This window comes from Triturus cristatus, chromosome 8 (genome assembly GCF_964204655.1).
Source record: "Triturus cristatus chromosome 8, aTriCri1.1, whole genome shotgun sequence".
NCBI lineage: Eukaryota > Metazoa > Chordata > Amphibia > Caudata > Salamandridae > Triturus > Triturus cristatus.
Window position 1 is genome coordinate 1,641,716,802 of NC_140591.1, and position 27,867 is coordinate 1,641,744,668.

The 27,867-nt window shown below is 43.2% G+C and overlaps 1 protein-coding gene across 1 annotated transcript in view; it reads left to right on the forward strand.

The window, feature by feature from the left end:
• The window catches only part of LOC146808477 (transient receptor potential cation channel subfamily M member 2-like), a 1,642,641-nt gene that overhangs the window by 170,168 nt on the left and 1,444,606 nt on the right, over window positions 1-27,867 (forward strand). Inside the window, exons 5-6 of the mRNA XM_085623575.1 lie at window positions 13,542-13,722; window positions 14,573-14,736. Coding sequence (XP_085479701.1) covers window positions 13,542-13,722; window positions 14,573-14,736 — 345 coding nt within the window. The remainder of the gene's footprint in view (window positions 1-13,541; window positions 13,723-14,572; window positions 14,737-27,867) is intronic.

Genomic DNA, 27,867 nt, shown 5'->3' on the forward strand with positions numbered 1-27,867 from the left:
ACCTGTGTGGGTGTATGAGTGTCTGTGCAGGTGGGTGAGAGGGAGTCAGACAGCCTGCATGGATGATTGAGCCAGGGAGTCAGTGGCTGTATGGGTTAGTGAGTGCATAAGTGAAGGTCTGTATAGGTGACTGAGTATGTGTATGGCTGTGTCAGTGAGTGAATGGTTGTGTCTGTGGTATGTGTGAGTAACTGGATATGTGAAAGGTAGTATAGGGGAGTGTTGGAGTATATGAATGACTGTGTGAGTTAGGGATTGTGATAGTGGCTGTATGAGTGTGGGCTTGTGTGAGTGACTTTAGGTGAATGAGTGGCTGTGTGATTGACTCTATAGGTGTGTAAGTAGCTGTGTGAGTGACTGTATGGGTGTATGAGTGTATATATCAGTGGCTGCATTAGTGAGTGTGTTGGTGTATGAGTGCCTGTATGGGTAACTGAATGGATATGTGTGTAGACCTACAAATCAGTGAGGGTGTGTGTAAGTACTGGTATGGGTATGCCAATGTTTTTCAGAATGTTAGTGTGGAAGTTGGAGTGAGCGTATGAAAGGTTATATGGGGGTGTGAGTAGGTGTGTCAGAGATTCTGTGGATGATGCCAACAGTGATGTCATTTGTGAGGTCATCAGTGATGTCATCAGTGATGTCACTGATCATGTCATGAGTGATGTAATGTGTGAGGTCATAAGCAGTCAATTGCGGGTGGGTGAGTTATAGTTAGCTCATCTAACTGAAACAGCTGAATTTCTCTGGTTTTGTACGAGGCAATTGCGGGTGGGTGAGTTATAGTTAGCTCAGCTAACTGAAACAGCTGAATTTCTCTGGTTTTGTACGAGTTTTCAGTGAATTTCTAAGGTTTTTTCAATTCTATTTCCTAAATATAACAGCCCAGTAACCTTTGGTTTTTTTTCAGTGAATTTCTTTTTTTTTCTTTGGTTTAATTTTATTTTTACTGGGGCACATAAATACATTCATATTCAAACAGTGAATCAGAGAGATTTCAGAATACTAAACAATGGAATAGGAACTTATACATTTTGTACCAGCATTACATTCATGTATACAAGACATTTTTCGTTGCTTTAATACTTTAAGAGATAATTATTACATTGGGAGAAAGAAGAAACAGGAAAAAAGGGGGGGGAGGAAAGAATAGAGGGAAAACCCCTATAGACTGATAGCAGCATTGTTTTTATGTACAAAATCAGCTCCTTATTAATTCTACTAATAGTACAACCAGCTTCATCCCTCAAACTATCAATCGTGGTGTTCTTAACTAGCCCATTTGGACCCCCTGTTTTCTTCCCCAAATAGCTGTGTATCTGCAAATATTTAAAAAAATCTTTCCTATCTACCCCATATATGTCATGTAGCTCTGGAAATGACCTAAACCCAGCTACATTAACTAAGTCCCACACCACTACAGCCCCTGAATCTTTCCATCGTTTCATTATACCATCATAAAAACTATTGCTAATGCGGAGTTCTTATATGGGGGATATAGTAATGTATTCTACCTATCCCCGTCTTTCTATTTATCGTCATTCACACCTGGCCTGCTGCTAATGGGGTCTTACAGCTCACCTTCATATAGTATCTAGGTTCAGTGAACCTTAAAAACAGATTTTTAGCGTCCCTCCCCACCAATAACTCATAAATATCTGGTACCCTCCCCTGATTCCAGGGCTCAAATGGGGTTTCCCCCCCACTAACGCACACATGTATTTTAAAGCTGATGCTAAGTAATATAGTCTAAAGTCTGGGACCGATAATCCTGCTCTTTCCTGAGGGAGAGACATAAACTTTATGGACCATCCTGTCTTACCATATGCCCATATGAATCTATTTACCAACGCATTTAACTTTTTAAACCATACTGACTCAAATATCAAAGGTATTGATCTAAAAAAAAAAACTTTACGTAAAAAAATAATTTTCACCACATTACAATGCCCCATCAATGATAGGTGAAGATTATTCAGGTGGGCGAAATCCTGTGATCCCTTCTGAATGACCGGGGTGAGATTCAACTCCACAATTTCCCCTATATTGGATGAGATATTTACTCCTAGATACATTGCAGACTGCGTGACCCGAGGGTCATTCAGCCAAAGATATTCATTAATTACCATTTGGGTTTTATGCTGATTAGGAGCATACATTGAGATTTCCACAAAGGCCAATGTTTATTTCGTTATTTCAACCAATGCCGACTCCGGTATTGATGTGATAACCGCTAGATCGTCTGCATAGACCAGGATCTTGGTATCCATCCCACAACGACTTATAGGCTTTATTCTGGGGTTAGCATTGAATCTACAGATTAAAGGGTCACTATATCTAGCAAATAATAACAGAGAGCAGGGGCAGGCCTGCCTCGTCCCTCTTTTTACCTTGAATTCCTCCGTTTGTCCTCCGCCAGCACCAGTTTGGCTGTAGGAGTAGTATGTCGTACTCGTAGTGCTTTTATGAAAGCCACTCCGACCCCCAGCTGTTTGAGGACCTCCGACAGAAAGTCCCAGGAGACCCTATCAAATGCTTTCTCTGTATCCAAATGAATAAGTGCTATTGGGTCTCCTGAGACTGACGCCGCATCGAAAAGCGTGAGGACTCTTCTGACGTGATCTGTGTTACCCCTCCCAGGTATGAATCCATGCTGTCTAGGCGGGATAACTTGCCCGAAGACAGGGGTGAGGTGATTTGCTAGGACCTTTGCACATATTTTGGTGTCCGTGTTCATCAGCGTGATCGGCCGATACGAACCTGGATCTGTGGCTGGCTTCCCCTTCTTCAAAAATACCACTATAATGGCTTGTGCCCAGGATTCTGGGGCTGGCTCCGGCATTTGTACCTGACAGGGCATGTTTGAAAAGTCTTCCCCAAGAGAGGGTCAAAAAAATGTTGTATCACTCGGGATTAGATCTGGACATGCGGCCTTCCCTGCTGCGAGCTCACTGAGCACTTTAAATATTTCATCAACTGAAAAAGCAGTAGCCAGAGCTTCTCGATCCTCCGAGGAGAATTCCTCCAGACTGCCAGCAGCTCGATACTCCCTAATTGCATCATCACCAATATCCTCACTAATTTTCGCAGAATCGTATAGTTTCATATAAAACCTACAGAATTCCTCTCAGATTCCTGAGCTGTCGTCATCAAATTTCCATACACATTCATTTTTGATATTATCTCATTCTGTACGTTCTTCTGTCTAGTGCGAATTACTAATATGCGCCCTGATTGCTCGCTACACTCATAACATTCCTCCTTTCGTGTCAAATATTTCTCAGTGACTTTCGCTACAGCCACATCCCCTATTGCTGCTTTAGCTAAGGCAAGCTTATTCAGTATACCCTCAATGCTCTCAACAGACCCTATTGCCCTAACTAAATCCTCTCCCACTGCTCTCAATATTTGGTATAATTCAATTAAATGTTGACGTTCATTTTTAGAACGTTGTAAACTAAAACTTAATGTCTCTCCCCGTATACCTGCCTTAAGAGCATCCCAGATACTTCCAATTTGGGCACTCCCTCTATTATATCCCAGGAACTCTTCTATCCATTTATTCATATGGGTAATATACCCCTCATCCACTAACAGTCCCCTTTCGAAAGTCCATTTCTTTTGTGCCCTCTCCCCCCTAATCTGTGATATCTCGAAGACTAGAGGACTAAGGTCTGACATAATTCGGGGAACTTTTTGGGTGCGGCATTTCGTGATTAAGCCCCGAGAACCCAAAAAAGAATCCAGTCGGGTCAGTATTCTGTGAGGGGCCAAAAAATAAGTACTTCCAGAGTCAGAGTTTACCATTTTTAACTCTCTCCATGTATCTAATAACCCATTCCCTTCTACTAAGTGGGACAGAGCCCTATAAACTCTGGGCTTTCGGCCTTTATATAATCCCGGGTTGCCACCCCAGCACACCCCAATCTCGCTGATGTTCAAGTCCCCACACATTATAATGGGGGTCACCCATCCTGCTAATTCTAGATTTAAAAAGTCAAAAAACTCGGTCATCCCATGTTGACCCATATATTGAGCACAATGTAAATGATAAAGTAGACATATGTAACTCTGCAATAACCCAACGCATATATTTATCGACCAATTGCTTCTTGCAGACAATCACTTTTTCCCGGGTTAAGATAGCGACCCCCCCCCCTAGTTCTTTTGCCCTGTGTAGTGTGTGCTATGAGGTTATACCCTAATTGACCCAGAACTTATTTTTCTTCTCCCATAATGTGCGTCTCCTGGAGACACACAATATTGGATCGCAGCATTTTCAAATCTTCCGCCAGCCTATGTCGTTTTCCAGAATTGTTTAAGCCACAGATATTAACCGAGGTTATCCTTAAATTCGACATGATGATCTTTTAATTCTTTTTACTTCTTGGAAAAACCATCTCTCTCCATTGATTACACCATTCGTATTCTTCTTTTTCCAAGATCTGGTTACAACTTTTATCTGGAATCTCCCTAGTGTTTGCTTTGTCCCATTGGCACCCTTACCTACCCCTTTCCCCCACTTCCCCCCTCTGCAGAGACTCACCCTTTCAGCTCCCCGAGCTACTCCCTCCCCTTCACTCAGTTAGGGAGACAAAAAGACCTTGTGAGGTCTTGAGTTAGGGTGCCTGTGTCCCTCCCCCCTTCTTAATGCCCTCGTCATTCTTCTCATTCTAAGCAGAGTCTATCTTCACTACTTCATTAGATCCCTTCATTATACCAGTGACACATTTGCTCTGTTACTCTCATTCGGTCTCCACTTCCGTATTTCATCCAAATACTCTTTTGTCTTAATTTCAGATGTGAAGATTCTCACTTTGTTGTTATATTTCGTTTTCAGGCGTGCTGGATGTTACAAATAAGCCTCTACCCCCTACGCTTGACATGGTTGGAACATCTGTCCCAGGTACCAACGCCTTTCGACAGTCACATGACAGAAGTCAGGTCGAGTAAAAAATGTATGTCCTTCATATGAGCTTTTGGAATCCGAGCGAGCATTGAGAAATACTGCCTCTCGCAATAAAAAATTCCCAAAGTATCTTATGATAGCTCTTGGTTGTTGCACCCCCCCCCCCGTGTGCATCTGCGTGGAATTGCTGAGCATGAGAGGATATCGGTAAACTTGTTGGACTTCTGTGTCCCAGTTCCGCTGCTGGAGCTCGGGGAAGGCCCCCTTCAGCAGTTTTAGGACATAGACTCTTATATCGCTTCCCTCTATACCTTCTACTATGCCCAAAAACCTTAAATTGTTGCGTCTTTGCCGGTTTTCATAATCTCTCAATTTCCATTGGATGTCCATTATCTGTGCGCCCTGGGCTTCAATTTGATCTCGTCTTTTTGCTACATCACTCTCTAATCTGGCAGTGTGTTCCTCAACAGCTGTAATCCTTTTGCCCATTTCGGAGCAGGCTTTCGCGATCTTTCTCACCACCTATTGTAGCTTTTTTGTTGCCAGGCTTTTTTTTGCCATCTTGCAATGTCTCTTCCTGGTGCTATTTGATTGACTCATAGATCAATCTCAGGGTCGGTTCCTCAGAGTCCTGACTACTATGTCCGTTTCTGACTGCTGAGTAGGGTTCCTCATATTCCTTTTGTGTGGCAGAATAATCCCACTTTAAGGTGAGGCTTCCTTATAAACTACCGTATCAGGCCCATGCGTCTGACTACCAGGATCGGAGCTAGAAAATATAGAGGCACTCTCCACATCAGGAACAACCACGCTTGCTGCACTTGTGTCAGACCCTTCAGTCAAAAAACAAATGTATCCCCTGGGTCCAGGGATTCTTCAAAGGACCGGTGGCTAGTGACCCATTTAATCAAAGCCTTTGTCTCCAGCCCTATCCTGTTAGATAGTGGATGGTCTGAAATCTCTGGCGTGGCCATGTTGCACTCTACAATCTGGGGTACTTCCTCCAATGGAGTAGTACCCTGCTCTTGTCCGACCCTTGAGACTTCATGAGCTGAGACTGTCAGGGGGATTTCATTCTCTAAATTATGATCCAATTGTTCTAATTCTGGCCCGTCCCTCTTATTATTAGCACAAATATTGAGGATCAAATCTTTACATTGAGTTAAGGGGTGATGCTCTGCCTTCCCATCCCCTCCTACCTCAGTGATGGTGCTCTTTCATCCACCAGGGGCCACCGCCGCAGAGGGGAAGAACTTGGTTATTGCCTACTGGAGGGGGTCCATTTTTTCCCCTCTTTCTTCCCCGGAATTGATCTTGTTAGGATTGGCCTCCATGCCCTTGCTTCCTTTAAGGGCAGTTTTTGATCCCCCGGAGAAATTGGGTTTTGGGGCCTTGCAGCGTGAAGGGGGGCCCACCAGTGTGGAAGCCGTGGTGACAGCTGCAGAAGCCGATTGCCCAGCATCTCCATTCCGATCCTGGGTAGAGCGATTCGATTTGAGAGGCATGTTCAATGTAATGCTTTTCCCAACCGAGAGCCACCTGTGCCGTACTGCAAGCACAGCCAGGAGCTCAGCAGCAGCTGAGCAGAGACAGCGATCTGGTCAATGGAAGCCCTCAGTGTCACCAAGAGGGCTGAACCAGCCACCACACAGACCACGTAATCGCTTCTTCGTTCCAGGTAAGCGAGGTGGAGACTGTGCTCTTTCACAAGAGCAATCCGGGTGTTTTGGAGGCTGAGCACGGCCTTAGTCAACTGCATCGAGCAGCGGGAGATTGGAAGACGGCAGCAGTCTTTCACAGGTACGCCATCTTGTCTCTCAACTAACCTGTGGCTTTTTTAGTGAATTTCTAAGGTTTTTTAAATGCTAATTCCGCTCTATGAAGTCCCTATAACCATTTTTTTTCAGTGAAGTTCTAAGGTTTTATTTAAATTTTATTTCTTAATTGTATCATACATTTTTTTTTTAAAGTGAGCCTCTAAGATATTCCTATTTTCTTTCTAATATTGTATATTATATTTATATTATATACCACTAATTTTTTTATTTGGTATGTGTTTATCTGTGACTAGCGCCGTCACCGAGTTGACATCAGTAGTCGCGCCGAGCGCGTATTTTCTACAAAGTGTAAAACATATATATATAGACACATTCTACAGTTTATTTAACAATAGAGCTTTATTCGTGTACGTTCCAAACTCATATCTTTGTAGTGAGTTTCCAGAAAAATTGTCTTCAAACACTATTTACATTTTCGTGAAGACAGTGGAAGCCGCGATCTCAGTAATCTCGGATACTGCATGTTTTTAAAAAAATCAGAAACATTTGTGTAGAGTGTTGTGAACAAATGTCAGTATAGCTGTTCACTACTATAGTATAGAAAGTTCTGCTTTTCTTTGCATTTTTTAAGAAAACTACTTTAAACTTGTATTTTGAATTCCCGCTTCTGCGCAGTAACCTCGAATAAGTCGGTCACCGCGAATATCACATGACTGGCAAAGCAAGAAATATAATTGGATAATATACCTTTCAGCAACATCTACAGGAAGTACACACCCACTCCTCCTTCTTGAATCTTCTTTCATAGAGCTGCATTCTGAGCAGGTGGATGGATCTTGGTGTGGAGAGTTTGTGCTCTTTTTTTCATTAAAAATGGCAATACAGGAAGGAGAGAGGGGCCAGCAGCAACAACAACAGGACCAGGCAGTGAAGGAGGGGAGACTGAAGATTTAGAAGAATAGGAGCCTCCACAAAAGAGAGGCAGTGTGGCATGGGAGTCTTTCAATATCCCATTTGGGGAATCTAAAACTGCTGCAAAACTAGTGAAGTGCACAATGTGCGACAGGACCCTCTCTAGAGGGAAGAACAAAAAATATTCATGTGGGACAACTTCCATGTTATATCATCTTAAAACCTATCATAGAAAATGTCTCCAACTGTCGATCAAGCAGAGGGAAGCTGGAGGACCATCTACTTCAGTGGCAGCATCAACAATTCTTGGTCAGAAAGTTCCTCCTGAGGTGCAGACTACTGCAACAGATATGGCTCCAGTGTTGTCAAGAATGGCCACGTACTGCATGGACTGTAGTGTCGTTGTAAGTGCCGCTGAGCAGTGTCTTACAGCTATTCACAATGCTACAAACAAATCATACATATTTTATTTCCCCTTTTATATTTTTGGGACATTTTTCAGTGCGTGTTTTTTTCAATCCCTCCTGTTCCAGTTGCCATTTGTTATCATAAAAAAGAAGAAAAACATTGTAAAACTTTATAAAAGCACAAAAAAAATCGAAAACAAAAAACAAGGTTCTTGTTGGAACCGCATTTTATAGTTTAAAGAAGATAAAGTATTTATATAAGTTGGAATGAGTGTACGACTGGTGTGTGGATAATTGAATGAGTGACTAACTGGTATGTGGATGGTACAATGAGTGTGGCAGTGGTGCCTGAGTGAATCTATGAGTGCATACGTAGTGCCTGAGTGATTTGATGAGTGCAAGGGTAGTGCCTGGGTGATTGCGTGAGTGCATGGGTGGTGCATGGGTGATTGCATGAGTGCATGGATGGTGCCTATGTGATTGGGTGAGTGCATGGATGCACCTGGGTGAGCATATCAATGCATGGGCAGTACCTGGGTGAATGGATGAGTGTATGGGTAGTGCCTGGGTGATTTTGAAAAGTGCAAGGGTAGTGCCTGGCTCATTGGATGAGTGCATGGGTACTGCCTAAGTGAATGGATGAGTACATGGGTAGGGCCTAAGTGAATGGATGAGTGCACGGGCAGTGCCTGTGTGACTGGGTGTGTGACTGGGTAGTGCCTGGGTGAATCGATGAGTGCATGGGTAGTGCCTGTGTGATTAAATGAGTGTGTGGGTAGTGCCTGGGTGATTGGATGAGTGCATGGGTAGTGCCTCAGTGAATGGATGAATGTGAAGATAGTTACTGGGTGATTGGATAAGTGCATGGGTGTTTTGGATGAGTGCACATGTGGTGCCTAGGTGATTCCTTGACTGCATAGATAGTGGATGGTTGAATGAATGAGTGCATGGGTAGTGGTTGTGTGATTGAATGAGTACATGGGTAGTGCTTGGGTGATTGAATGAGTGCAAGGGTAGTGCCTGAGTGATTGAATGAGTGCATGGGTACTGTCTGGGTGACTGGTTGAGTGCATAGGTAGTGCCTGGGTGAATGGATGATTGCAGGGTTAGTGCTTGGATGTGTGCATGGATAGTGCCTGGGGGAATGGATGAGTGTATGGCTAGTGCCTGAGTGAATGGATGAGTGTAAGGGTAGTGTGTGAGTAAAGGGATGAGTGCAAATATAGTGCCTGAGTGATTGGATGAGTGCATGGGTAGTGCAGGGGTGATTGGATGAGTGCATGAGTAGTGTCTGGATGATTGGATGAGTGCATTGGTAGTTCTTAGGTAGTTGGATAAATAAATGGGTTGTGCCTGAATGAATAGATCAGTGCATGGGTACTGCCTGAGTGAATGGATAAGTGCAAGTGTAGTGCCTCATTGATTGGATTAATGCATAGGTAGTGCCCAAGTGAATGGTTGAGTGCAAGGTTAGTGTCTGGGTGATTGGATGAATGCATGGTTACTGCCGGAATGAATAGATGAGTGCTAGGGCAGTGCCTGGGTGATTGGATGTATGAATGGGTAGTGCCTGGGTGAATTGATGAGTGCATGGGTAGTGCCTGGGGATTGGATGAGCGCATGGGTAGTACCTCAGTGAATGGATGAGTGCAAGGATAGGACCTGGGTGATTGAATGAGCGCATGGGTAGTGTCGGGGTGATTGGATGAGTGCATGGATGGTGCCTGTGTGATTGGGTTACTGCATGGGTAGTGCCTGAGTGAATGGATGATTGCATGGGTACTGCTTGAGTGAATAGGTGAGTGCAAGGGTAGTGCCTCAGTCATTGGATGAGTACATTGGTAGTGTCTGAGTGAATGGATGAGTGCACAAGTAGTGCCTGAGTGAACGGATGAGTGCAAGGGTTGTGCTTCGGTGATTGGATGAGTTCCATGGGTACTGCCTGATTTAACGGATGAGTGCTAGGGTATGGCCTGGGTGATTGTATATGGCCATGGGTAGTGCCTGGGTGAATGTATGAGTGCATGGGTAGTGGCTGAGGGAATGGATGAGTGCAAGTGTAGTGCCTCAGTGAATGGATATGTGCATGGGTAGTGACTGGGTGATTGGATGAGTGCATGGGCAGTTCGTGGGTGATTCAATGAATGCATGCTTTACTTACCTGTTATGCAAAAACAACAGTTGATGGACAGAATACAGAACAATGTCATACATTCACCCCAGTACAGAGATCTGGGCCTAAATCCATCGTTTTTTTGCTCACCATGCTATTCCAGTTTGAACCCAGGCATATGTAAATCAGTCTTGACCCTGTGCCTCATGGGAAAAGTCCAGCCCAAACTGCCAAGCCAGGTCCTCCTTGGACTGGAACCAAGCATCCTAGGACCGGTTTCGGGGTTTCACCCCTCTTCTGCCAGGATAGCTTGATTCCAGTGGCATGGAGAGCACGGGACTCACGTCTGAGCATACCCATCCCACTCGGGTGACAAATGCAAAAACAACAGTTGATGGACAGAATGCAGAACAATGTCATACATTCACCCCAGTACAGAGATCTGGGTCTAAATTCATCGTTTTTTTGCTCACTATGCCATTCCAGTTTGAACCCAGGCATATGTAAATCAGTCTTGACCCTGTGCCTCATGGGAACAGTCCAGCCCGAACTGCCAAGCCAGGTTCTCCTTGGACTGGAACCAAGCATCCTAGGACCGGTTTCGGGGTTTCACCCCTCTTCAGCCAGGATAGCTTGATTCCAGTGGCATGTAGAGCACGGGACTCACGTCTGAGCATACCCATCCCACTCGGGGTGACAAATGCAAATAGTGTGTCTTTTGCTTACTTACCTGTTATTGGCATGACTTTGAGTGCCCCTCCACCTCGGCTCCATTGGTTACCATTGGGTACCCCACTCCGAATCTGAGCTCTGCACCCGGCCACCCTAGTGTTGCTGGTGGTGCAGTATTGGTGCTCACTTTAATCTTGCCCTGTGTTGACTTTAGCCACCTAAGAATGACTTTAATTTGCGTATCAGGAATTGAGGACAGTACAGAATAGATATTGTTCATGCTTCAGTTTAGAAATATTAATTTTGTTTCAGATTACAGATGCTGATCTTTGATTTGATTACATTTACACTTAAAGTAAATTAGAGACCTTGATCTTGCTCCAGATTAGAAGTAACAATCTTGCTTCAGATTAGACATTGAAATCTTCATTTAGAATAGAGATCTTTGGTTTGCTTCAGATTAGAGACACATCTGCTAAATGCTCCTGACATGAGGAGTTAGACCTCCACACCACCAGATCATGCATGCCCAGAAGCTGAAGCCAAAGTAAGTGGCCCCATTGGGAAGGGGTCCGGGTCTGCAAGAACACTGCAAGCCCATGATACTTCACCTAAATATTACACTGCTGAAAGTGGCAGATTAAATCAGTGGTTGAAACTATGGCCAAAAATGAGGAATTATTGGGTGAATCGGACCTGGAATTTCCAATGCACCAGGTAATTCTTCACTTCTCAATATTCACATGGTTTAGCCTGTACTTTGTTAATTTTGCACCTACTGAGTTAGCAGGGCCTCTGGTATTCATTATGATAGTGCAGAATAAATGTGTTATGAGGCTTTAAATGGTCTATTAGCTTACAATCCACTGGTTGCCTGTCGCAGATTTGACAATAGGTCTAGGAAGACAGATTTTAGTGGTTTATAATGTTGTCAAGTGTTATAAATATGGATTGAAAAGTCCAGACAAGTGGCTCGATCTTTGAGAATGGGACTCATTTATTTGTTGTGTGCAGCCTTAGCCTTGCACAAATGAATATGCACATGCAAGGGCCAGTACTGTGTTGTCCCTGCTGTCTTGTAAGAGATGCATTACATCAGTGTTACATAAACAGAGAGCCCAATTGTTTCCAAAAGACAACCCTCCAATGGGGAAGGAAACAATAGGTTTTCTTATAAAAACCTCACCCACCAGGGTTACCCTTTGGTGGCATGCTTCATCATCAGGTCCATCAATGGGGAAGGAAACAATAGGTTTTCTTATAAAAGCCTCACCCACCAGGGTTACCCTTTGGTGGCGTGCTTCATCATCAGGTCCATCAATTGGGAAGGAAACAATAGGTTTTCTTATAAAAACTTCACCCACCAGGGTTACCCTTTGGTGGAATGCTTCATCATCAGGTCCATCTGCTCTGCTGTGGAACGGGCACGCTGAGAACTTCGAAATGCGTGGCAGCACTTTAAGTGTATCAAAATGCTAGTAGGAAAACCATTCTTTATTCTGACCTCTAGTCGGCATTGGTTAAAAACAAGGGGAAACATTGAAAGGAAAGGATTTATTGTGCCTGCCTTTCTAAAAACTTTGGAGTGAGTGTGATTACAAGTTTCCCCCATAACCGGAAGACCCATGATGAGGGAATTTCACATCTTTTATAGTACAGGCAATAATCACCAAGTAAGTGCAGTATAAACAAAAATATTACAATTTGGCAAGCCGTGTGAGTGTGATTAGCATTACAGGAGTGGTGGGAGGGAGTTCATTTTTCAGTGGGGCTGATAAAAAAAAAGCGTTTGGGGCATGGCTTGAAAGGCGGTCACATTTTAGACTTTCCTTTCAATTTTGCCCTTTTCTTTAGACCAATACCGACTAGAGGTCAGAATAAATGGTGGTTTACCTACTAGGCAGGTATTTTAATCTCACTTGTAAGTGCCCCAACGTATCCTGTAGGTCACAGCATGCCCTATTCCGCAGCGGAACAGGATGAACCCGATGATGACGCATGCCACCAAGGGGTAACCCTGCTGGGTGAGTTTTATAAGGAAACCTATTGTTTTCTTTTCTCTTGGAGGGTTGTCTTTTTGGAAACATTTGGGCTCTCTGTTTTTAATTCACACTATGGTAGGAGGACGAGCCTTGTTGATCCTCTTTCTCCCTCCCTTTTTTTGGAGAAGGTAATACATTGTTGTACAACTCTGATTGGTCTAGTTACTTAAATCCCTCTGGTTGGTCCTGGTAAAGGTCTCCCTTGGTATCCACTAAGGTATTCTCTCATTCTTCAGCTGTCTGGAAACAGGACTCCCGGCTGTGAAGCAGATTCTAGTCCTTGTCATGCCGCTGAAGTCACCAGTCAGCCTCCACTTTGAGGAGAGTACAGATGGGATGTATTTGTGCCATTAACATTTAAACAGCATGGGGGGATTATCACCATTTAAAGGTGGTGCAGCATATCTCAGACGTGCAGCAAGACATCCAATACTTTTACCAATGCTTGTTCGGGTGGGATTCAGGTCAACGCTTTTCATGTTTGACTTGTTTGGTGAAGCAGGAAATGACTTTGGGGGCATCATTTGAGATAGTTTGGTCATGTATTTACTGTGCTTGCAGCATAGTCTCCTTTTACCATTGTGATTCTGCAGCACAATTCCTGCTGGTAATAATTATTTATTAGTGTTTCATAGAAATATAGTCTCCATGTGTGGTGGACTCGCTTTGACCCCTAACATCTTTCCTTCTGATGCTTTTTCTCCGTAGTACGTGCGCGCCTCCGACTGCACCCCTCCCGGAGTTCTGTATGGAATGATGAGGACTCAGTGGAAGCTCAGGAAGCCCAAGCTGGTGATCTCCATTGCAGGAGGAGCCGAGAACTTCCACATGCATCCCCGGCTGAAGAACCTCTTCAGCAAGGGGCTCGTCAAAGCAGCTCGGAGCACAGGTGAGGAGGAGCATCTCAACACGCATCAGAAATAAGCCTGGAGACCCTGGGTTCAGTCCATCCCTTGAGATGGATCCATACAAAGGTGTATTAGTATCCCTACCCTCTCCTGGCTCTTCATTCCCTTTACAATTGTCAGACACATATTAGCTTCCTAAGTAAGAATAGAGCTGGTGCATGCCAAGCATGGGTGCATTAGAACAATCTTCCTTTACTTCGAAATGTTTTTGTTTTTTGTTTTCTGTGTGTTTTAAGCGATACATTGAGCCTTACATCCCAAACACCTGACAGACTGGTAAATTCACATGAAAGACCTGGTTAGTCACCTTGCCAGTCTAGTTGGCTGAAGAGAAACTCTCCTTCCAGCTGTGGCTCTCCTTCTCCACCTGTGATATTGGTTTCTTTTGGTAGTTTCCTGTTCTACATTGGGTCATAAGTGCATTCAGGTGTAAACATCACTGCTCTCTCAAAAGGTCTTGCAGAAGGATGCTGAGTGCCACGCTCTCCCCTAAAGACCCCTATTGACTGTTATCCCCACCTAGGATCCAAAGAAGGAGACCACAGGTTGCTCGCCACATAGATTCACGTGGCAGCCATCTTCTATAAGCAATGGAGAAACATTCATTTTGCCACCAATCCAATGCTGCAGTGGTAATCTATTGACACTCCTTCGTCACTATTTACCTCTAACTCCAGGATGCAAGATTCCTTGTCTGTCTTCTTTCATCGCCACTAGCTGACTCCTCGGGTTCTTACACACACCTTTGAGACAAATATTAAATTTGAAAAAGTCTATTTGTGAACTCAGATCAGCATGCCGACTTACCTTTGAAAATTTCTTTCAATGTAGGAGCCTGGATCTTCACTGGTGGCTGCCATGCCGGTGTGGCGAAGCTTGTTGGCGAAGCAATGCGCGACTTCAGCAGGAGTGGCAGAGGATACCATGAAATTGTCACCATTGGCATCGCCCCCTGGGGCACCGTCCACAACAGACATATGCTGATCAGGAAAGAGGTGAGAGAAAGTGATACAGGAAATAATGTTCTCCCCAATTCAAAATCACTGCTGTAGTCTCTCCCTGTAAGACAACAGGGCCAATCAGCCCTGAGATAATTTAGTTAAAACTCAAAGCTTTAAGCTGAACGTTTGATCACTTTCACTTACTCATAGTTGATGCGATTGACACTTGGATTTATTGAAGTCATCCTGTCACCTCTGCAGCACAATATCCTCGCCTCCACGCGGTCCCATGTGCGCTGCGGATCACGGTCTGTGGACAAAAGCGACCACATAAGGCTATAAAACACCATCTTGGAGCTCCCTATCTAATGGGCAAAAAAACAGGCAAAGGACCGTGAAGTATAAAATAGTGTGTATAAATATATATATATAATATATTTATTGAGTCCAACGTTCATCCACCGGGCATCTTGGCGCTGTAGGATTGTCAGTGTACGCAGAAGGTCTTACCTGCAGTAAAGGTTATGGGTAGAAAGACTGTAGTATGTCTCTCATTTGGGGAAGAGCCACGTTTTCAGGCTTTTTCTGAAACTCAACAGATTTGAAATTAGCCTCAGAGAATTTGGGATTTTATTCCAAATGTGTGCTGCTTTCACTTGAAAGGACCTCCCTCCATATCTTAACTTATTAAATCTAGGTACGCAGACCAGGTTTGCCGAGGACGTTGTTAGGGCTCCTGGAGGTTTATGGTAGCAACATTTTCCTTGCAGGAGCCGAGGTCCAGTTCCATGGAGTGCTTTATGGATTAGACATATGGTCTTACAGATACATCCCTCCTGAACCAGTAACCAGTGCAGGTCTGTCGAGGTTTCATTTGCCGAATCACATCTGGTTTTGTTCAGTGCTAGTTTGGCAGCTAACAATTGTATCCTGTAGAGTCTTTTGAACAGGGAGTCTGGTGCTCCAATCAAGAGAGTTACATAATCTAGTCTGCTCAAGGCTGTGCAGGTTCACTGGCAAAATATCCACCCTCAAAATATCCCCTTACTAAGCTATCGTGACAAATATCGAAGTCAAAAATATCATCATCCTATATATATATAATGGTAAGTACAAAAGTATTGGAACAACATATTGATCTCATTAATATAGTTCCATTAAATATCGATTTTTAAATATATATAAAATAAGATATTAAATATTAAATATAATAAATAGTAACATTAATTTGAAAACTAAAATAGATTTAATATATATTTTATAAAATATAACAAATAAACGTAATTTTGAAAACATTAAATACACATATATATTAATATATATTAACATATACCTATGTAAAAAACAATTATACTAATAAATATAATTTATATCATCTTTCCAAATAATAATACAATATTGATTAAAATATTGCAATTTAAGTAAACAAAAAACATAATCATAACAATTATTATGTTTTAAAATAAATCATAACATAACATTCAGGGGCCTATTATGATCCCAGTCGGAAAGACTGATCTTCGGTTTCAATTCCAACCGGCTGATTACAATACAATCGGTCGGAAATGAAACCACACAGTCATTCCGGCTGTATTCCGACAGGCGGCCCGTATTCCAAAAGCGGAAAGCGATTTTGAGAGCCCTTATCAGGGCCCCCTTCTGTTTGCAGCCTCTGGTTGGAGGCCAAGAGGGAACCTATGGTGCCCCATTGTTGATCTCTGCACTTTGTGGCAGGCACCTTATCGTGCCTGCCACGGGGTGTCGGGTTTAACATAATCTCCCATTTCTCTATGGGAGCTTGTGTTACTGCTGGTTTACGGCAGTAACACAAGCTCCCATAGACAAATGGGAGTATAAGACCGTACCATGTATGGTCGCATTATAATAGTGGTGTCTGGACCGCCGACCGCAGGTCAGTCGATTCCGAAACCGCACCGGTGTCAGTGGACTCAAGTCGGCCCAAAATCGTAATCGAGCCCAAAATACATATACTATTCCCACTACAATTTATACAAAACTACACAAACTGTTATACTAAATGTATATAAATAAATAAGGAAATATAAAAATTACTACTCCCAACACAAAAATAATGAAACTGGGTAGAACTTACAATTCTCCCTCCAGTAAATGCAACATTAGTGAAAAGGTTGGATTGTGGATCGGTAGTATTTTCTATACCCATTCCAGCAAGAACAACAGTAAACAAACTGTTGGAGTGTGGAGGGGTAAAATTTGCTATTCCCACTTCAGTAAATAAAACAGTAGGGAAAGTGTTGGATAGCGAAGGGCAAAATTTACTACTCCCGCTCCACTGAATATAACTGTAGGGAAAGTGTTGGATTCCAGAGGGGTAAATTTACTATTCCCACTCCAGTTAGTACAACAGTAGGGAAAGTGTTGGATAGCTGAGGAGTAAAATTTACTATTCCCACTCCAGTCAGTACAAAAGTAGGAAAAGTGTTGAATATCGTAAGGGTACATTTTCTTATTCCCACTCCATTCAGTACAACAGTAGGGAAAGTGTTGGATAGCGGTCAGGCAAAATGTACTATTCCCACTACAGTCAGTAAAACAGTGAAAATGTTGGTTTGCGGAAGGGTAAAATTTACTATCTCCCACTCTAGTCAATGCAACAGTAGGGAAAATGTTGGATAGCGGTGGGGTAAAATGTAGTATTCCCACTCCAGTCAATACAGCAGGAGCGAAAGTATTGGGTAGTAGAGGGGTAAACTTTTTATTCCCACTCCACTCAGTGCAACAGTAGAGAATGTGTTGGATAGCGAAGGGGTAAAATGTAGTATTCCCACTCTAGTCAATACAACAGTAGGGAAAGTGTTGGATAGCAGAGGGGTAACATGTTCTATTCCCACTCCAATCAGTGCAACAGCAGGAAAAGTGTTGGATAGTGGAGGGGCAAAATGTATTGTTCCCACTGCAATCAGTATAACAGTAGGGAAAGTGTTGGCTAGCGGAGTGGTAAACTTTACTATTCTCACTCCAGTCAGTACAACAGTAGGGAAAGTGTTGAATAGCGGAGGGGTTACATTTTGTTTTACCCTGCAGTCAGTGCAACAGTAGGAAAAGGTTTTGGTTGCGAAGTGGAAAAAATTATTATTCCCTCACCCAAGACTGCAACAGTAAGGAAAGTGTTGTATTGCAGAGGGGTAAAATGTAGTATTCCCATTCCAGTCAATACAACAGTAGGGAAAGTGTTGGGTAGCAGAGGGGTAAAGTTTTCTATTCCCACTCCAGTCAGTACAACAGTAGGGAAAGTGTTGGATAGCTGAGGAGTAAAATTTACTATTCCCACTCCAGTCAGTACAACAGTAGGGAAAGTGTTGGATATGGCAATGGTAACTTTTCTTATTCCCACTCCATTCAGTACAACAGTAGGGACAGTGTTGGATAGCTGTCAGGTAAAATGTACTATTCCCACTCGTCTGTAAGACAGTAGAGAAAGTTTTGGTTTGCGGAAGGGTAAAATTTACTATCTCCCACTCTAGTCAATGCAACAGTAGGGAAAATGTTGGATAGCGGTGGGGTAAAATGTAGTATTGCCACTCCAGTCAATACAACAGGAGCGAAAGTATTGGATAGTGGAGGGGTAAACTTTTTATTCCTACTCCAGTCAGTGAAACAGTAGAGAATGTGTTGGATAGCGAAGGGGTAAAATTTACTATTCCCACTCTAATCAGTGCAACAGTAGGGAAAGTGTTGGATAGCGAAGGGGTAACATTTACTATTCCCACTCTAATCAGTGCAACAGTAGGAAATGTTTTGGGTTGCAGAGGGGGGGAATTTACTGTTCCCTCTCTGATGACTGCAACAGTAAGGGCAGTGTTGATTTGCGGAGGGGTAAAATGTAGTATTCCCACTCCAGTCAGTGCCCCTTTGGGCTTCTTTTTCATACCAAGACTTATCTATATTCTGTAAAGCAGCAGCAGTTTCTCTGTACCCACATATAATCGTTTTGCTGCTCTTGAAGAGGTGAACTGACTGTCTCATGAATATGTAACCACGCCCCTAGATGGTGCACCCACAGGAAGTAGAGGCCCCATTGAGCCAACACGCTCCATCAGCAACAAGTTATATTTATGAATTGTGATTTGTCGGAGAATGATCTTCAATGCCATTATGTGTATATATAATTTCTTGTAAGAGATTATTTTGCTAAAAGTGTAATCTTTTAGCAAAAACCCAAATTGCCCTTCTAATTCTTTATATGTATTTATGGGGAAACTTTATTTTTTGTTGGGGACCGGGACCTGGACATTGCTACTCATCCATCCTGTGAGCGGCCAGCGTTTTTGCCTATTATCAAGGATCATCATCCTACTGTCTAAGGGGCAGGACACCTCTGCCCAACTGCTGGAGAAGGCTCGAGAGCTCAAGCCACAAACCTTGCACCGTGGATTTGTCCCCTGATTTGAGTGTTCTGACAGTAACGGGGTATCCTTAATATCTAACCAGCACATCGCATGCCTCCAGGAAACCTTCTCAGGGTCCATTACAGGTTAATGGTTTTGTATCTGTGTTCTCGCCTGCAACTCCCTCTCCTGCAGGTCATCATAGCGGCATCCTCCTAACTGCTATAAGTAGCTCCTTGACAGCCAAGATGGTGAAGACCTGGGTGGAGTCGCCTTTACTTTAAATACTTGGCTTGACCCTGATTGGGGCACCCTTAGTGATACCTATAAACCTTTATCACAATAACTTCGCCCGCGGTTATGTACAAATTGTCGATTCAAATGCTTGCACCCTAGCTATGGTTTTCTCAGGCTTGAAGGAGGATTACCTAATAGTATGGGGGAGATTTTAATCTCAGACTCTGCCCTTTTGCTGATGTCTGCGGCTTAGTAGATCTTGATTTCCCCGACCTCTCGCATTTTATTCAGAATCCTCGTGCTGACATTGTAAATAGGCTTCTGGAGGTTCATCACCTTATTCTTCGCAGTGATGTAGTAGCAAGTGAAATCCTATGCCAGGCAACAAACACTGGCAGAGGCAAGGGATGCAGGGGTCCAAGATATGGGCCAGGAAGGTTTGCAGATTTCAGACAATGCCTTAAGCCGTCACAAACCACTGATTTTAAGTTTAGGGTTGCCCCAGATATCTGTAGATAAGATGCATGCCCCAACAAGTACACCAGGAATTGGGGATACAATGTGAATAGAGGGATGTTGAGCACAAAGATTTTCTGGCACCGTTGGTGGTGAACTGCAGAGATCAGGTTGAGGTTTGTTTCAGGGAGAAACCCGACCATGGGCGAGCTCGGGAGCCTTCTCTGCCCGACCATGGGCAAGCTCGGGGAGCCTTCTCTGCCGCATCTAACCGCACCCCGCGCCCTCACTCACTGAGGCCTAACAAATGGTTCGATAAGACTTGTTCATCGCATCCTCCTACATGCACTGTACATCTTCTCCATGAGACATCAGGAAATGCAGGGATCTCTGCAAAGAAGCCATGAAGCCAAGGAAAGAAGAAATCAGAGGGGAGGCATGGGCACAGCTGTCCAGTGCTTCAGCCAGGAATGACCAGACCCAATTCTGGAAGATAGAGCGTCTTTATTTTCAAGTTGCCCCAGTACTGGTACAGATGTACCCATACCTGAGCATGACTGGTTCAAGCATTTTACCAATTTATATAACTCTGAACGGGCACCCGCTAAATGTAGCCCTAATATACATCTATATGTATCTATACAGATCGAGGCAGCCCGAATAGTACTGAGGAGCTAACAATGTCTCTTGGGGATGTTACTAAGGCAGTAAAGAGAAGCCCAAGTCTCAAAGCTCCGGGGCCAGATTGGGCTCCTTTTTAAAGATAACCTGGGATTCTGTGCCCTAAATCATACTGCATGTCCTAAGGAGTTGAATTAGTGCTGTGCCTCCCGAATCCTGGTCTGGGGTGACTATTGTTCCGGTCTTCAAAAAGGGGGACAGAAGTGACCCTCACTGTAATCAGCCAGTATCGCTAACTGATGCTACAGTGAAACTATTTGGTAGAGTCTTGTTAGACCAAATAGAAAAGGGATTCTAACACCTGCACAGTATGGTTTTAGACAGGGCTTAGGGACAGCAGACCAGTGTTCAAACCTACTGCTAATACTGAGTAAATATATGCTCACCAAAGGGGGCTGCCTCTTTTTGGCATTTATGGATCTAAGTGCAGTGAATGTTATTAAGAAAGGATGTTAGTCCCACATTTTTTCACCTCCTCTCCCAGCTGCGTGCAGATGTTGAAGGCTGGATCAGGTTTGGGCCAAATGGGGAAAGGCTCCCTCATATTAAAATTGGAAAAGTGGTCAGGCAAGGTTGTTCCTGGCCCCCTTCCTTTTCGGTTTTTGTATTAATGGGCTAGAGGACTGTCTGATCCTGGGATGGGGTCACTCCTGTTACCCGTACCTATGCATGCTGATGATTATGTGCCTATGTCCCGAACGGGGAGTGGTCTCCAGAAACGTCTGGAGAGCTTCGTGGAGTTTATGTCCGATTTAGGACTCTGCACGAATAAAACTCAATCTTATGCCATGCTTTGCTTTTCCAGACCTGGCTGACAGGGCTCTCTCAGGAGGGCAAGATGGCGGCGTCGAGCTAGACGCCGGTAGCAGCTCCTGACCGACCCGGATCGGATTATAACAACAAGGGATGCATTATGCTCTCGCTGGTTATTTGAAAGGAGAAAACAGCATTGCAATGGATTAAGGAGATATGCCCACCAAAACCCTGACTTTACCGTTGCAGTTCACGATCTCAATTACGAGGACGCCGCTGTCACTTCTGGCTTCCATCATCGGACGTGCTGTCCTTCATTCGTTGATTGGCGGCCGCCTCCTCCTCGGCATTCATCCTCTCCCTGAGCGTTGCGGTGGTTGTGGCATCAGCGGAGTTGGTAGTGGCTCCGCGTACAAACGACAGGTTAAGCACGGCGCCGATACCATGCCTCCCAAAAGCGCAGCTCTCAGTTCTGCAGCCGCCAAAGCTAGAACGACTCGTCTAGCACTACGCGAGCAAGAAATGAACCACAGACGCGGGACGACCCGAGAGGAGCATGCTGGGGGTCCAGATACAAGAGTCGCGTCCCATGGCTCTGAGGTCCTAAGTAAAAAGTTTATTGCCTCTTCGTCTGCCTCTGCCTCTGCTTCTGTAAGTGCTCCTACTCCCCCTACTGTTCTGACAATGATGCATGCTGCCAATCAGAGACTCCAACACAGGCAGACTCGGCAGGGCCAATCAAAGGAACTGAAGGAGGTAGTTGCTACCGACACCACAACAGCCGGAGTGGCTGCTGATATTGATATTGATAATGGGGAGAATACCAATATCCCTAAACAGATGAGGAAGATCCCTGACTCAGATATACCAGATCATATTAAAGAATCCAACGGAGGGCAAGACGTTCAGTTAGCTGCCGAGGGGTCAGACGCTGCGAACACCCCGGTAAGTCAAGCGATTCTTCCTGCTTCTGGTTTTGCCTCTGCTTCTACGATTACTAATATTGTCAATGGTCGAGATATCTCTAAATCTATTTCTGAGACTTTGGAGACATTAGCTCAGCCACAGACTGTAGCTGCCGTCACTCCAATTACAGGATCAGACAGTCCCTATCCTCATGTTGGCAGTGGCAGTGATACCCATTGTTCGCTAGTGCTGTCAGAGCCGGTTAGGGGGGCCTCAACAGATCCTTTAATCCAATCACCCTATACTACGGTCCGGCCTATAACTGAGAGAGAAGAGACGGCTGAACTTGTGCCAAACCGGGGGAGAGAACTCAAAATAGATAATACAGTCAACGGTGAGACAAGCGACCATTATACTGATCATTTGGAGGCAACTGAGGCGGACAATGATAAAGATAAAGATAAAGATATAACCGACTTCTACTCTTTATCAGATGGCTTTAGCTTGTCCGGTGACACAGAGGACGAGGTGGATGAGGGCGAGAACGATTCTGACTCGTACTCCAGTACAGATTCAGACTTCAACCCTTCAAGGGAACCACGTGATAAAAAACGGACAGTACTCAAAAAGGGGAAAGCTGGATGCCAAGGAACAAACGAACTAACTTGGGATTACACTCCAACAGCTTTGAACTCCAGTCATAGTCAAAATATCATTGCCACGCCACAGGTACCAAATGTAAATGAAGCCATAAACACTCATCAAGCTGGTCCACAGCCTGATGTCTCTGGTGCAACTGGTGCGACATTGTCTCAAGTCATGGAAACAGTTTTACAAGCCATTGCTTCTCATCGTGAAGAGACCTCAAGAGACAGTCGCAAAGCGCGAGTAGCTGTGCAGAAGGTCCAAGGGGTTGTCCGAAAACTTTCAAAAACGATGGGTGCTTTCACAGAAAGGCTGCATGACATAGAGGCGCGGATCGCTCAGAATGAAACCGACGCTACCAGAGTAAATGATCGGCTTGAGGTGCATGAGGCAGAACTCAAAGATACCAGATGGAAGTTGGAGGACTATGAAAATAGACTTCGCAGGAATAACCTTCGCGTTCTTGGTGTTCCAGAGAAAGTCGAGGGCGAAGACTGTCGTTCCTTCATTATACAGTTGATGCGCGATACACTACCTGAACTTGCTGCCTGGGACTGGGACTACGAGATACAACGTGCACATAGAGTTCCTTTAACTCCAAAATCTGCGGCTGTAGCTGGGAAATACCCACGAGCAATCTTAGTTTACTTTGGAAATTTTATGCTTCGACAAGCTATCTCCGATAAAGCTAAGCCAGATAAACCTCGCAGCAAGGATACCATCTCCTATTTCGTGCGCCCTGACTTTTGTCATTACACAGTCGAACGCAGATGGAGATTACGACAGCTAATTAAACCTTTTCAAGAGAAGAATGTCACGGTATATCTTAACAACCCGGCTAAGTTAAAAGTAATCAATGGTGGGCAAATTAAGTTTTTCACATCCGAGATCAAGGCTAAAGAGTACCTTGACAGCTTAAAGTAAAATGCATAAAATGCTTTAACCACTTTATAACGCCGTATATCATTAACATTGTTGGGTCACCTCTCTTAAATTTGTAATTAGTATGCTAAATTCAGAACGAGGGTGATTCACAGTGTCTAAATTACTGACTAATTGTACTTTATATTGTACAGAGAGGGTCAAACAATTTCCGGTTATTCCTCTCTCCTTGATTGTCGCGTGGCTTTGCTCCGTTTTCTCCTTTTTTTTTCTTCATTCTGCTTGCTTGTTTGTTTCCTCTCCTTTGTTTTTTTTTTTTTTTGGGTTGTATTGTTTTCCGGTGTCGGTCAGACATTGCTAAACCATCACAAAAGACTCTTACGGAGTCTTGTTGCCTTTTTTTTTGGGATGTCTGGGTGGGTTGGTTGGGGTGGGTAGGGGCGCGGGTTGTGTGGGTGTTTTGTTGGGAGGGGTGGGAGGGGAAGGGGGGAAAAAAATATGTTGCAAAATGAGCAGATCCGAGAGTACTATAAGATTATGTATCGACATTAAACTATTATTTACGCTTCATGTGCCGCGTTTAAAAAATAAAACAATAAAATCGGGAAGATAAAATTAGGATGTTGGAATGTGGCAGGACTTAATGACAAAGGGAAGAGGGATCAATTTACTCAACTAGTGAGACAAAATTCCTGGGATATTATATGTATACAGGAAACCCATATTCCGATCGGGGAGATTGATAAATTGAACATCCCAGGCTTTAACCTATTGGCTGCAACCACACAAACCTCTAAAACTAGGGGGGTCACTATTTTTGCAAGATCAGGACTCGGCACTCCAATACGTAAAAAAGTTGACAGTCATGGTAGGTGGGCCATTGTCCAACTTAATATAGAAATTGTCATATGTTCTATTTATGGCCCTAACATTGATGATCCTACTTTATTTATTGAGCTAGACTCAGAATTAGCATTATGGACTGGCCCTCTAATATTGTGTGGTGATTTCAATTTATCAAGTGACCCACTACAATATAATCAAAACCAACATACTTATCTGGGTCGAAAACCAAGAGTGTTCAGGGCATTACAAAATTTGATTCATAGCCACAATCTGTGTGATATATGGTCATTAAAGAATGGCGGAGATCCTGGATATACGTATTTTTCCTATCCTCATCGGAAATATGTACGGATTGATTATATATACACAACTACCGATATTGCTTCTAATGCCTCTATCGCTAAATCCCCAAAGACAATATCAGACCACAACGCACTTTGTCTAATATGTGATGTCCCCAATCTTAAGAGGGCCTATCCACAATGGACATTTGACCGCAAACTTCTAGTCAATCAAGCATACATCGATCATATTAGGCAATGGGCCCAAGAATTTTTTGATATTAATCAATATAGTGCGTCTCGGTTCAATGTTTGGGACTGCTTCAAGGCAGCATTAAGGGGAGAGACCGCTACCTTTGTTGCCAGCCGAAAAAAAGAACAGGAAAAATTACAAATTCAATTGACCAATAGACTCATGGAATTAGAATATTTACATGCCAGTCAGTTGAGCTTGGGGATTCCAGGTGAAGAAATACTAAATAAAATCTTAGTGCTCAAAGCCGAGTTTAACGATGAATTAACTCGTAAGGCAGCCGAAACTTTTCAATCAAATCGGAGTAAGGTCTATGAGACTGGTGAGAATGTAGGGAGATATCTTGCCCTTAGAACTCGGCAATCACAATCTCGTAATTCCATCCAGAATATCAAATATGAGGGAAGAGAATATACCACTCAAGAGGACATCACTAAATGCTTTTATGATTACTATCAAAAATTGTATCAAAACGAAGATCATGGCTTAGCCGTTGATACCAAGGATTTCTTAGAGAACTGGTTGGAAGAGACTAATTTGACTAATTGCCTCGATGATGGTACAAAAGATGAACTCGAAATAGACATAACCTTAGCTGAAGTAGAACTTGCCTTGGCCGAATTAGCAGCGGGAAAGGCGGCAGGGCCAGATAAAATACCTACTGACCTTTACAAAATATTGGGCAATGTAATTATCCCATTTATGCATGATCTTTTTTTGGGGATACAATGGCTTGGTAAATCTCCTGAATCCTGGAAACTAACGAATATTGTCATTTTTATCAAAAAAGATAAGCCACCCGAATTAACAACTTCTTATCGACCAATATCCCTGATTAATTCAGACTCAAAAATATATGCTAAAATCTTATCTAATCGCTTGAGCAGGATCATCGAACGTCTGGTCTCTCCCTGGCAACACGGTTTTATACCCGGTAAGAGCACTACAGATCACACGCGCAGAGTGATCTCCCTTTTTGACATCGTGGGAGCAAGGGGGGACCAGATGTCGCTGATCTTGCTTGATGCTGAGAAAGCTTTCGACCGGGTCTCTTGGCAGTTTCTTTGGGAAATATTAGCCGTTAACAACTTTGGCCCGGTCTTTATAAAATCTATTAAGGCCCTTTATGCAGACCCCAAGGCAAAAGTAATGACGGGTGGAGGTGAGTCTGCAATTATTAACATACAAAGGGGTACACGACAAGGTTGCCCGTGTTCTCCATTATTGTTTGCCTTATATATTAATCCCCTTATCCTCAAACTATTAACCTCACCATCGATTAGACCTATCAAAGCTGGCTTATACGATACCAAAGTTCTTGCCTATGCCGATGACGTTGCGGTTTTAACAACTAACCCTACTGAGGCTATAACTAATATTGAAGAAATCACTCGTACTTTCGGTTTATACTCTGGATACTCATTGAACCAAGACAAAACAATGGTGCTATCTACTGCTAATACTCCTTTTATAAGCCTTTATCGAGTTAATTCGGCAAAATATCTCGGAGTGACCATCTCACCAAAAATAAGTGAAATTAATGCAATAAATTATGACCCCCTAATTAAAAAAATAAAAATAGACCTACTTAGAATAAATAATCTTCATCTTTCTATAATTGGTAGAGGTAACTACGTTAAAATGGTGGTATTCCCAAAGATCTTATACCTATTTAGGGCAATCCCCCTTCTTGCCAGTATCGACACAATTAAAACCTTAGATCGTGCGATATCATCCTTTATTTGGAGTTATGGGAAGACAAGGCGAGCGCTGGTAAAAATGACACTATCATCCTCAAGAGGGGGTTTAGCTATTCCAAATTTAACTTATTATTTATGGGCCGCTTTCCTACAACCGATGATGGTTTTACTTATACCAGGTACTAACAGTAACAACAGTTTTAATAACAATCATGATCAATATATACCATCAATTTACGAGTTGATGCTGGGCAGTAAAGCAAGAGGTTTGCTTCTGAGACAAGTAGAACCTTCCTACTTCAAAAAAATTAAATTTAAGACCTTTACAGACGCCCGGAAAATTTGGAATAGAATTACTAAAATGCTCTCTATTTCAAAATTCACATCATATACACCGCTATGGGATAGTGCAGTTATACCGCAATTCTTCAATGATAATATAACTAGGCGGTGGGCGAATCTGGGCATCATAACTATTGGGGATTTTTTGGATAGTGAGGGTAAAGCAACATTTGATGAATTATATGCTAAATATCATATCCAACCCACAGATTATCTAAAATTTATTCAAATTTATACAAGTCTTAGACAAATTAAATCCGACATAGAATTAAAACCCATACCACTTCTTGACCTTTTAGGAAAACATCGCACCAGAATAAGCCATCTATATGATATTTTCATCAGAAATCACCCCGACGACCTTGAGGATATAGAAACCAGCTGGGCTAATAAATTGAACAATGTTAATGTAGATATAGATATGACTCTATATCTATCTTCCAAAGTTTTACTTGCCTCTAACTTAAAGGCCCAAGTCTATAAAACTACATTTAATCTATATTACACCCCCTCCAAATTGTTTTCCTGGGGTAAGGCAGAACATGATAAGTGTCCCAGATGTACTCTAGGTCCGGCTGACCTTATACATATGTTTTCGGATTGCCCCAAATTGGAACAGTTTAAAACGGCCATCACCAAGCATTGGATTGAAATTTTTGGGCATGAGATAAAAACGTCAACTACTTTGTTTTTGTTAGGTTATGATGACTCTCTCGGCCATACCAACCTAGAAATTCCCGTTATTTACATCGGCACTGCGGTCTATAGAATAATTTTATCAACAAGATGGAAAGATCCCAAAGCACCAACTTTCCAGGGATGGCTAAATAGAC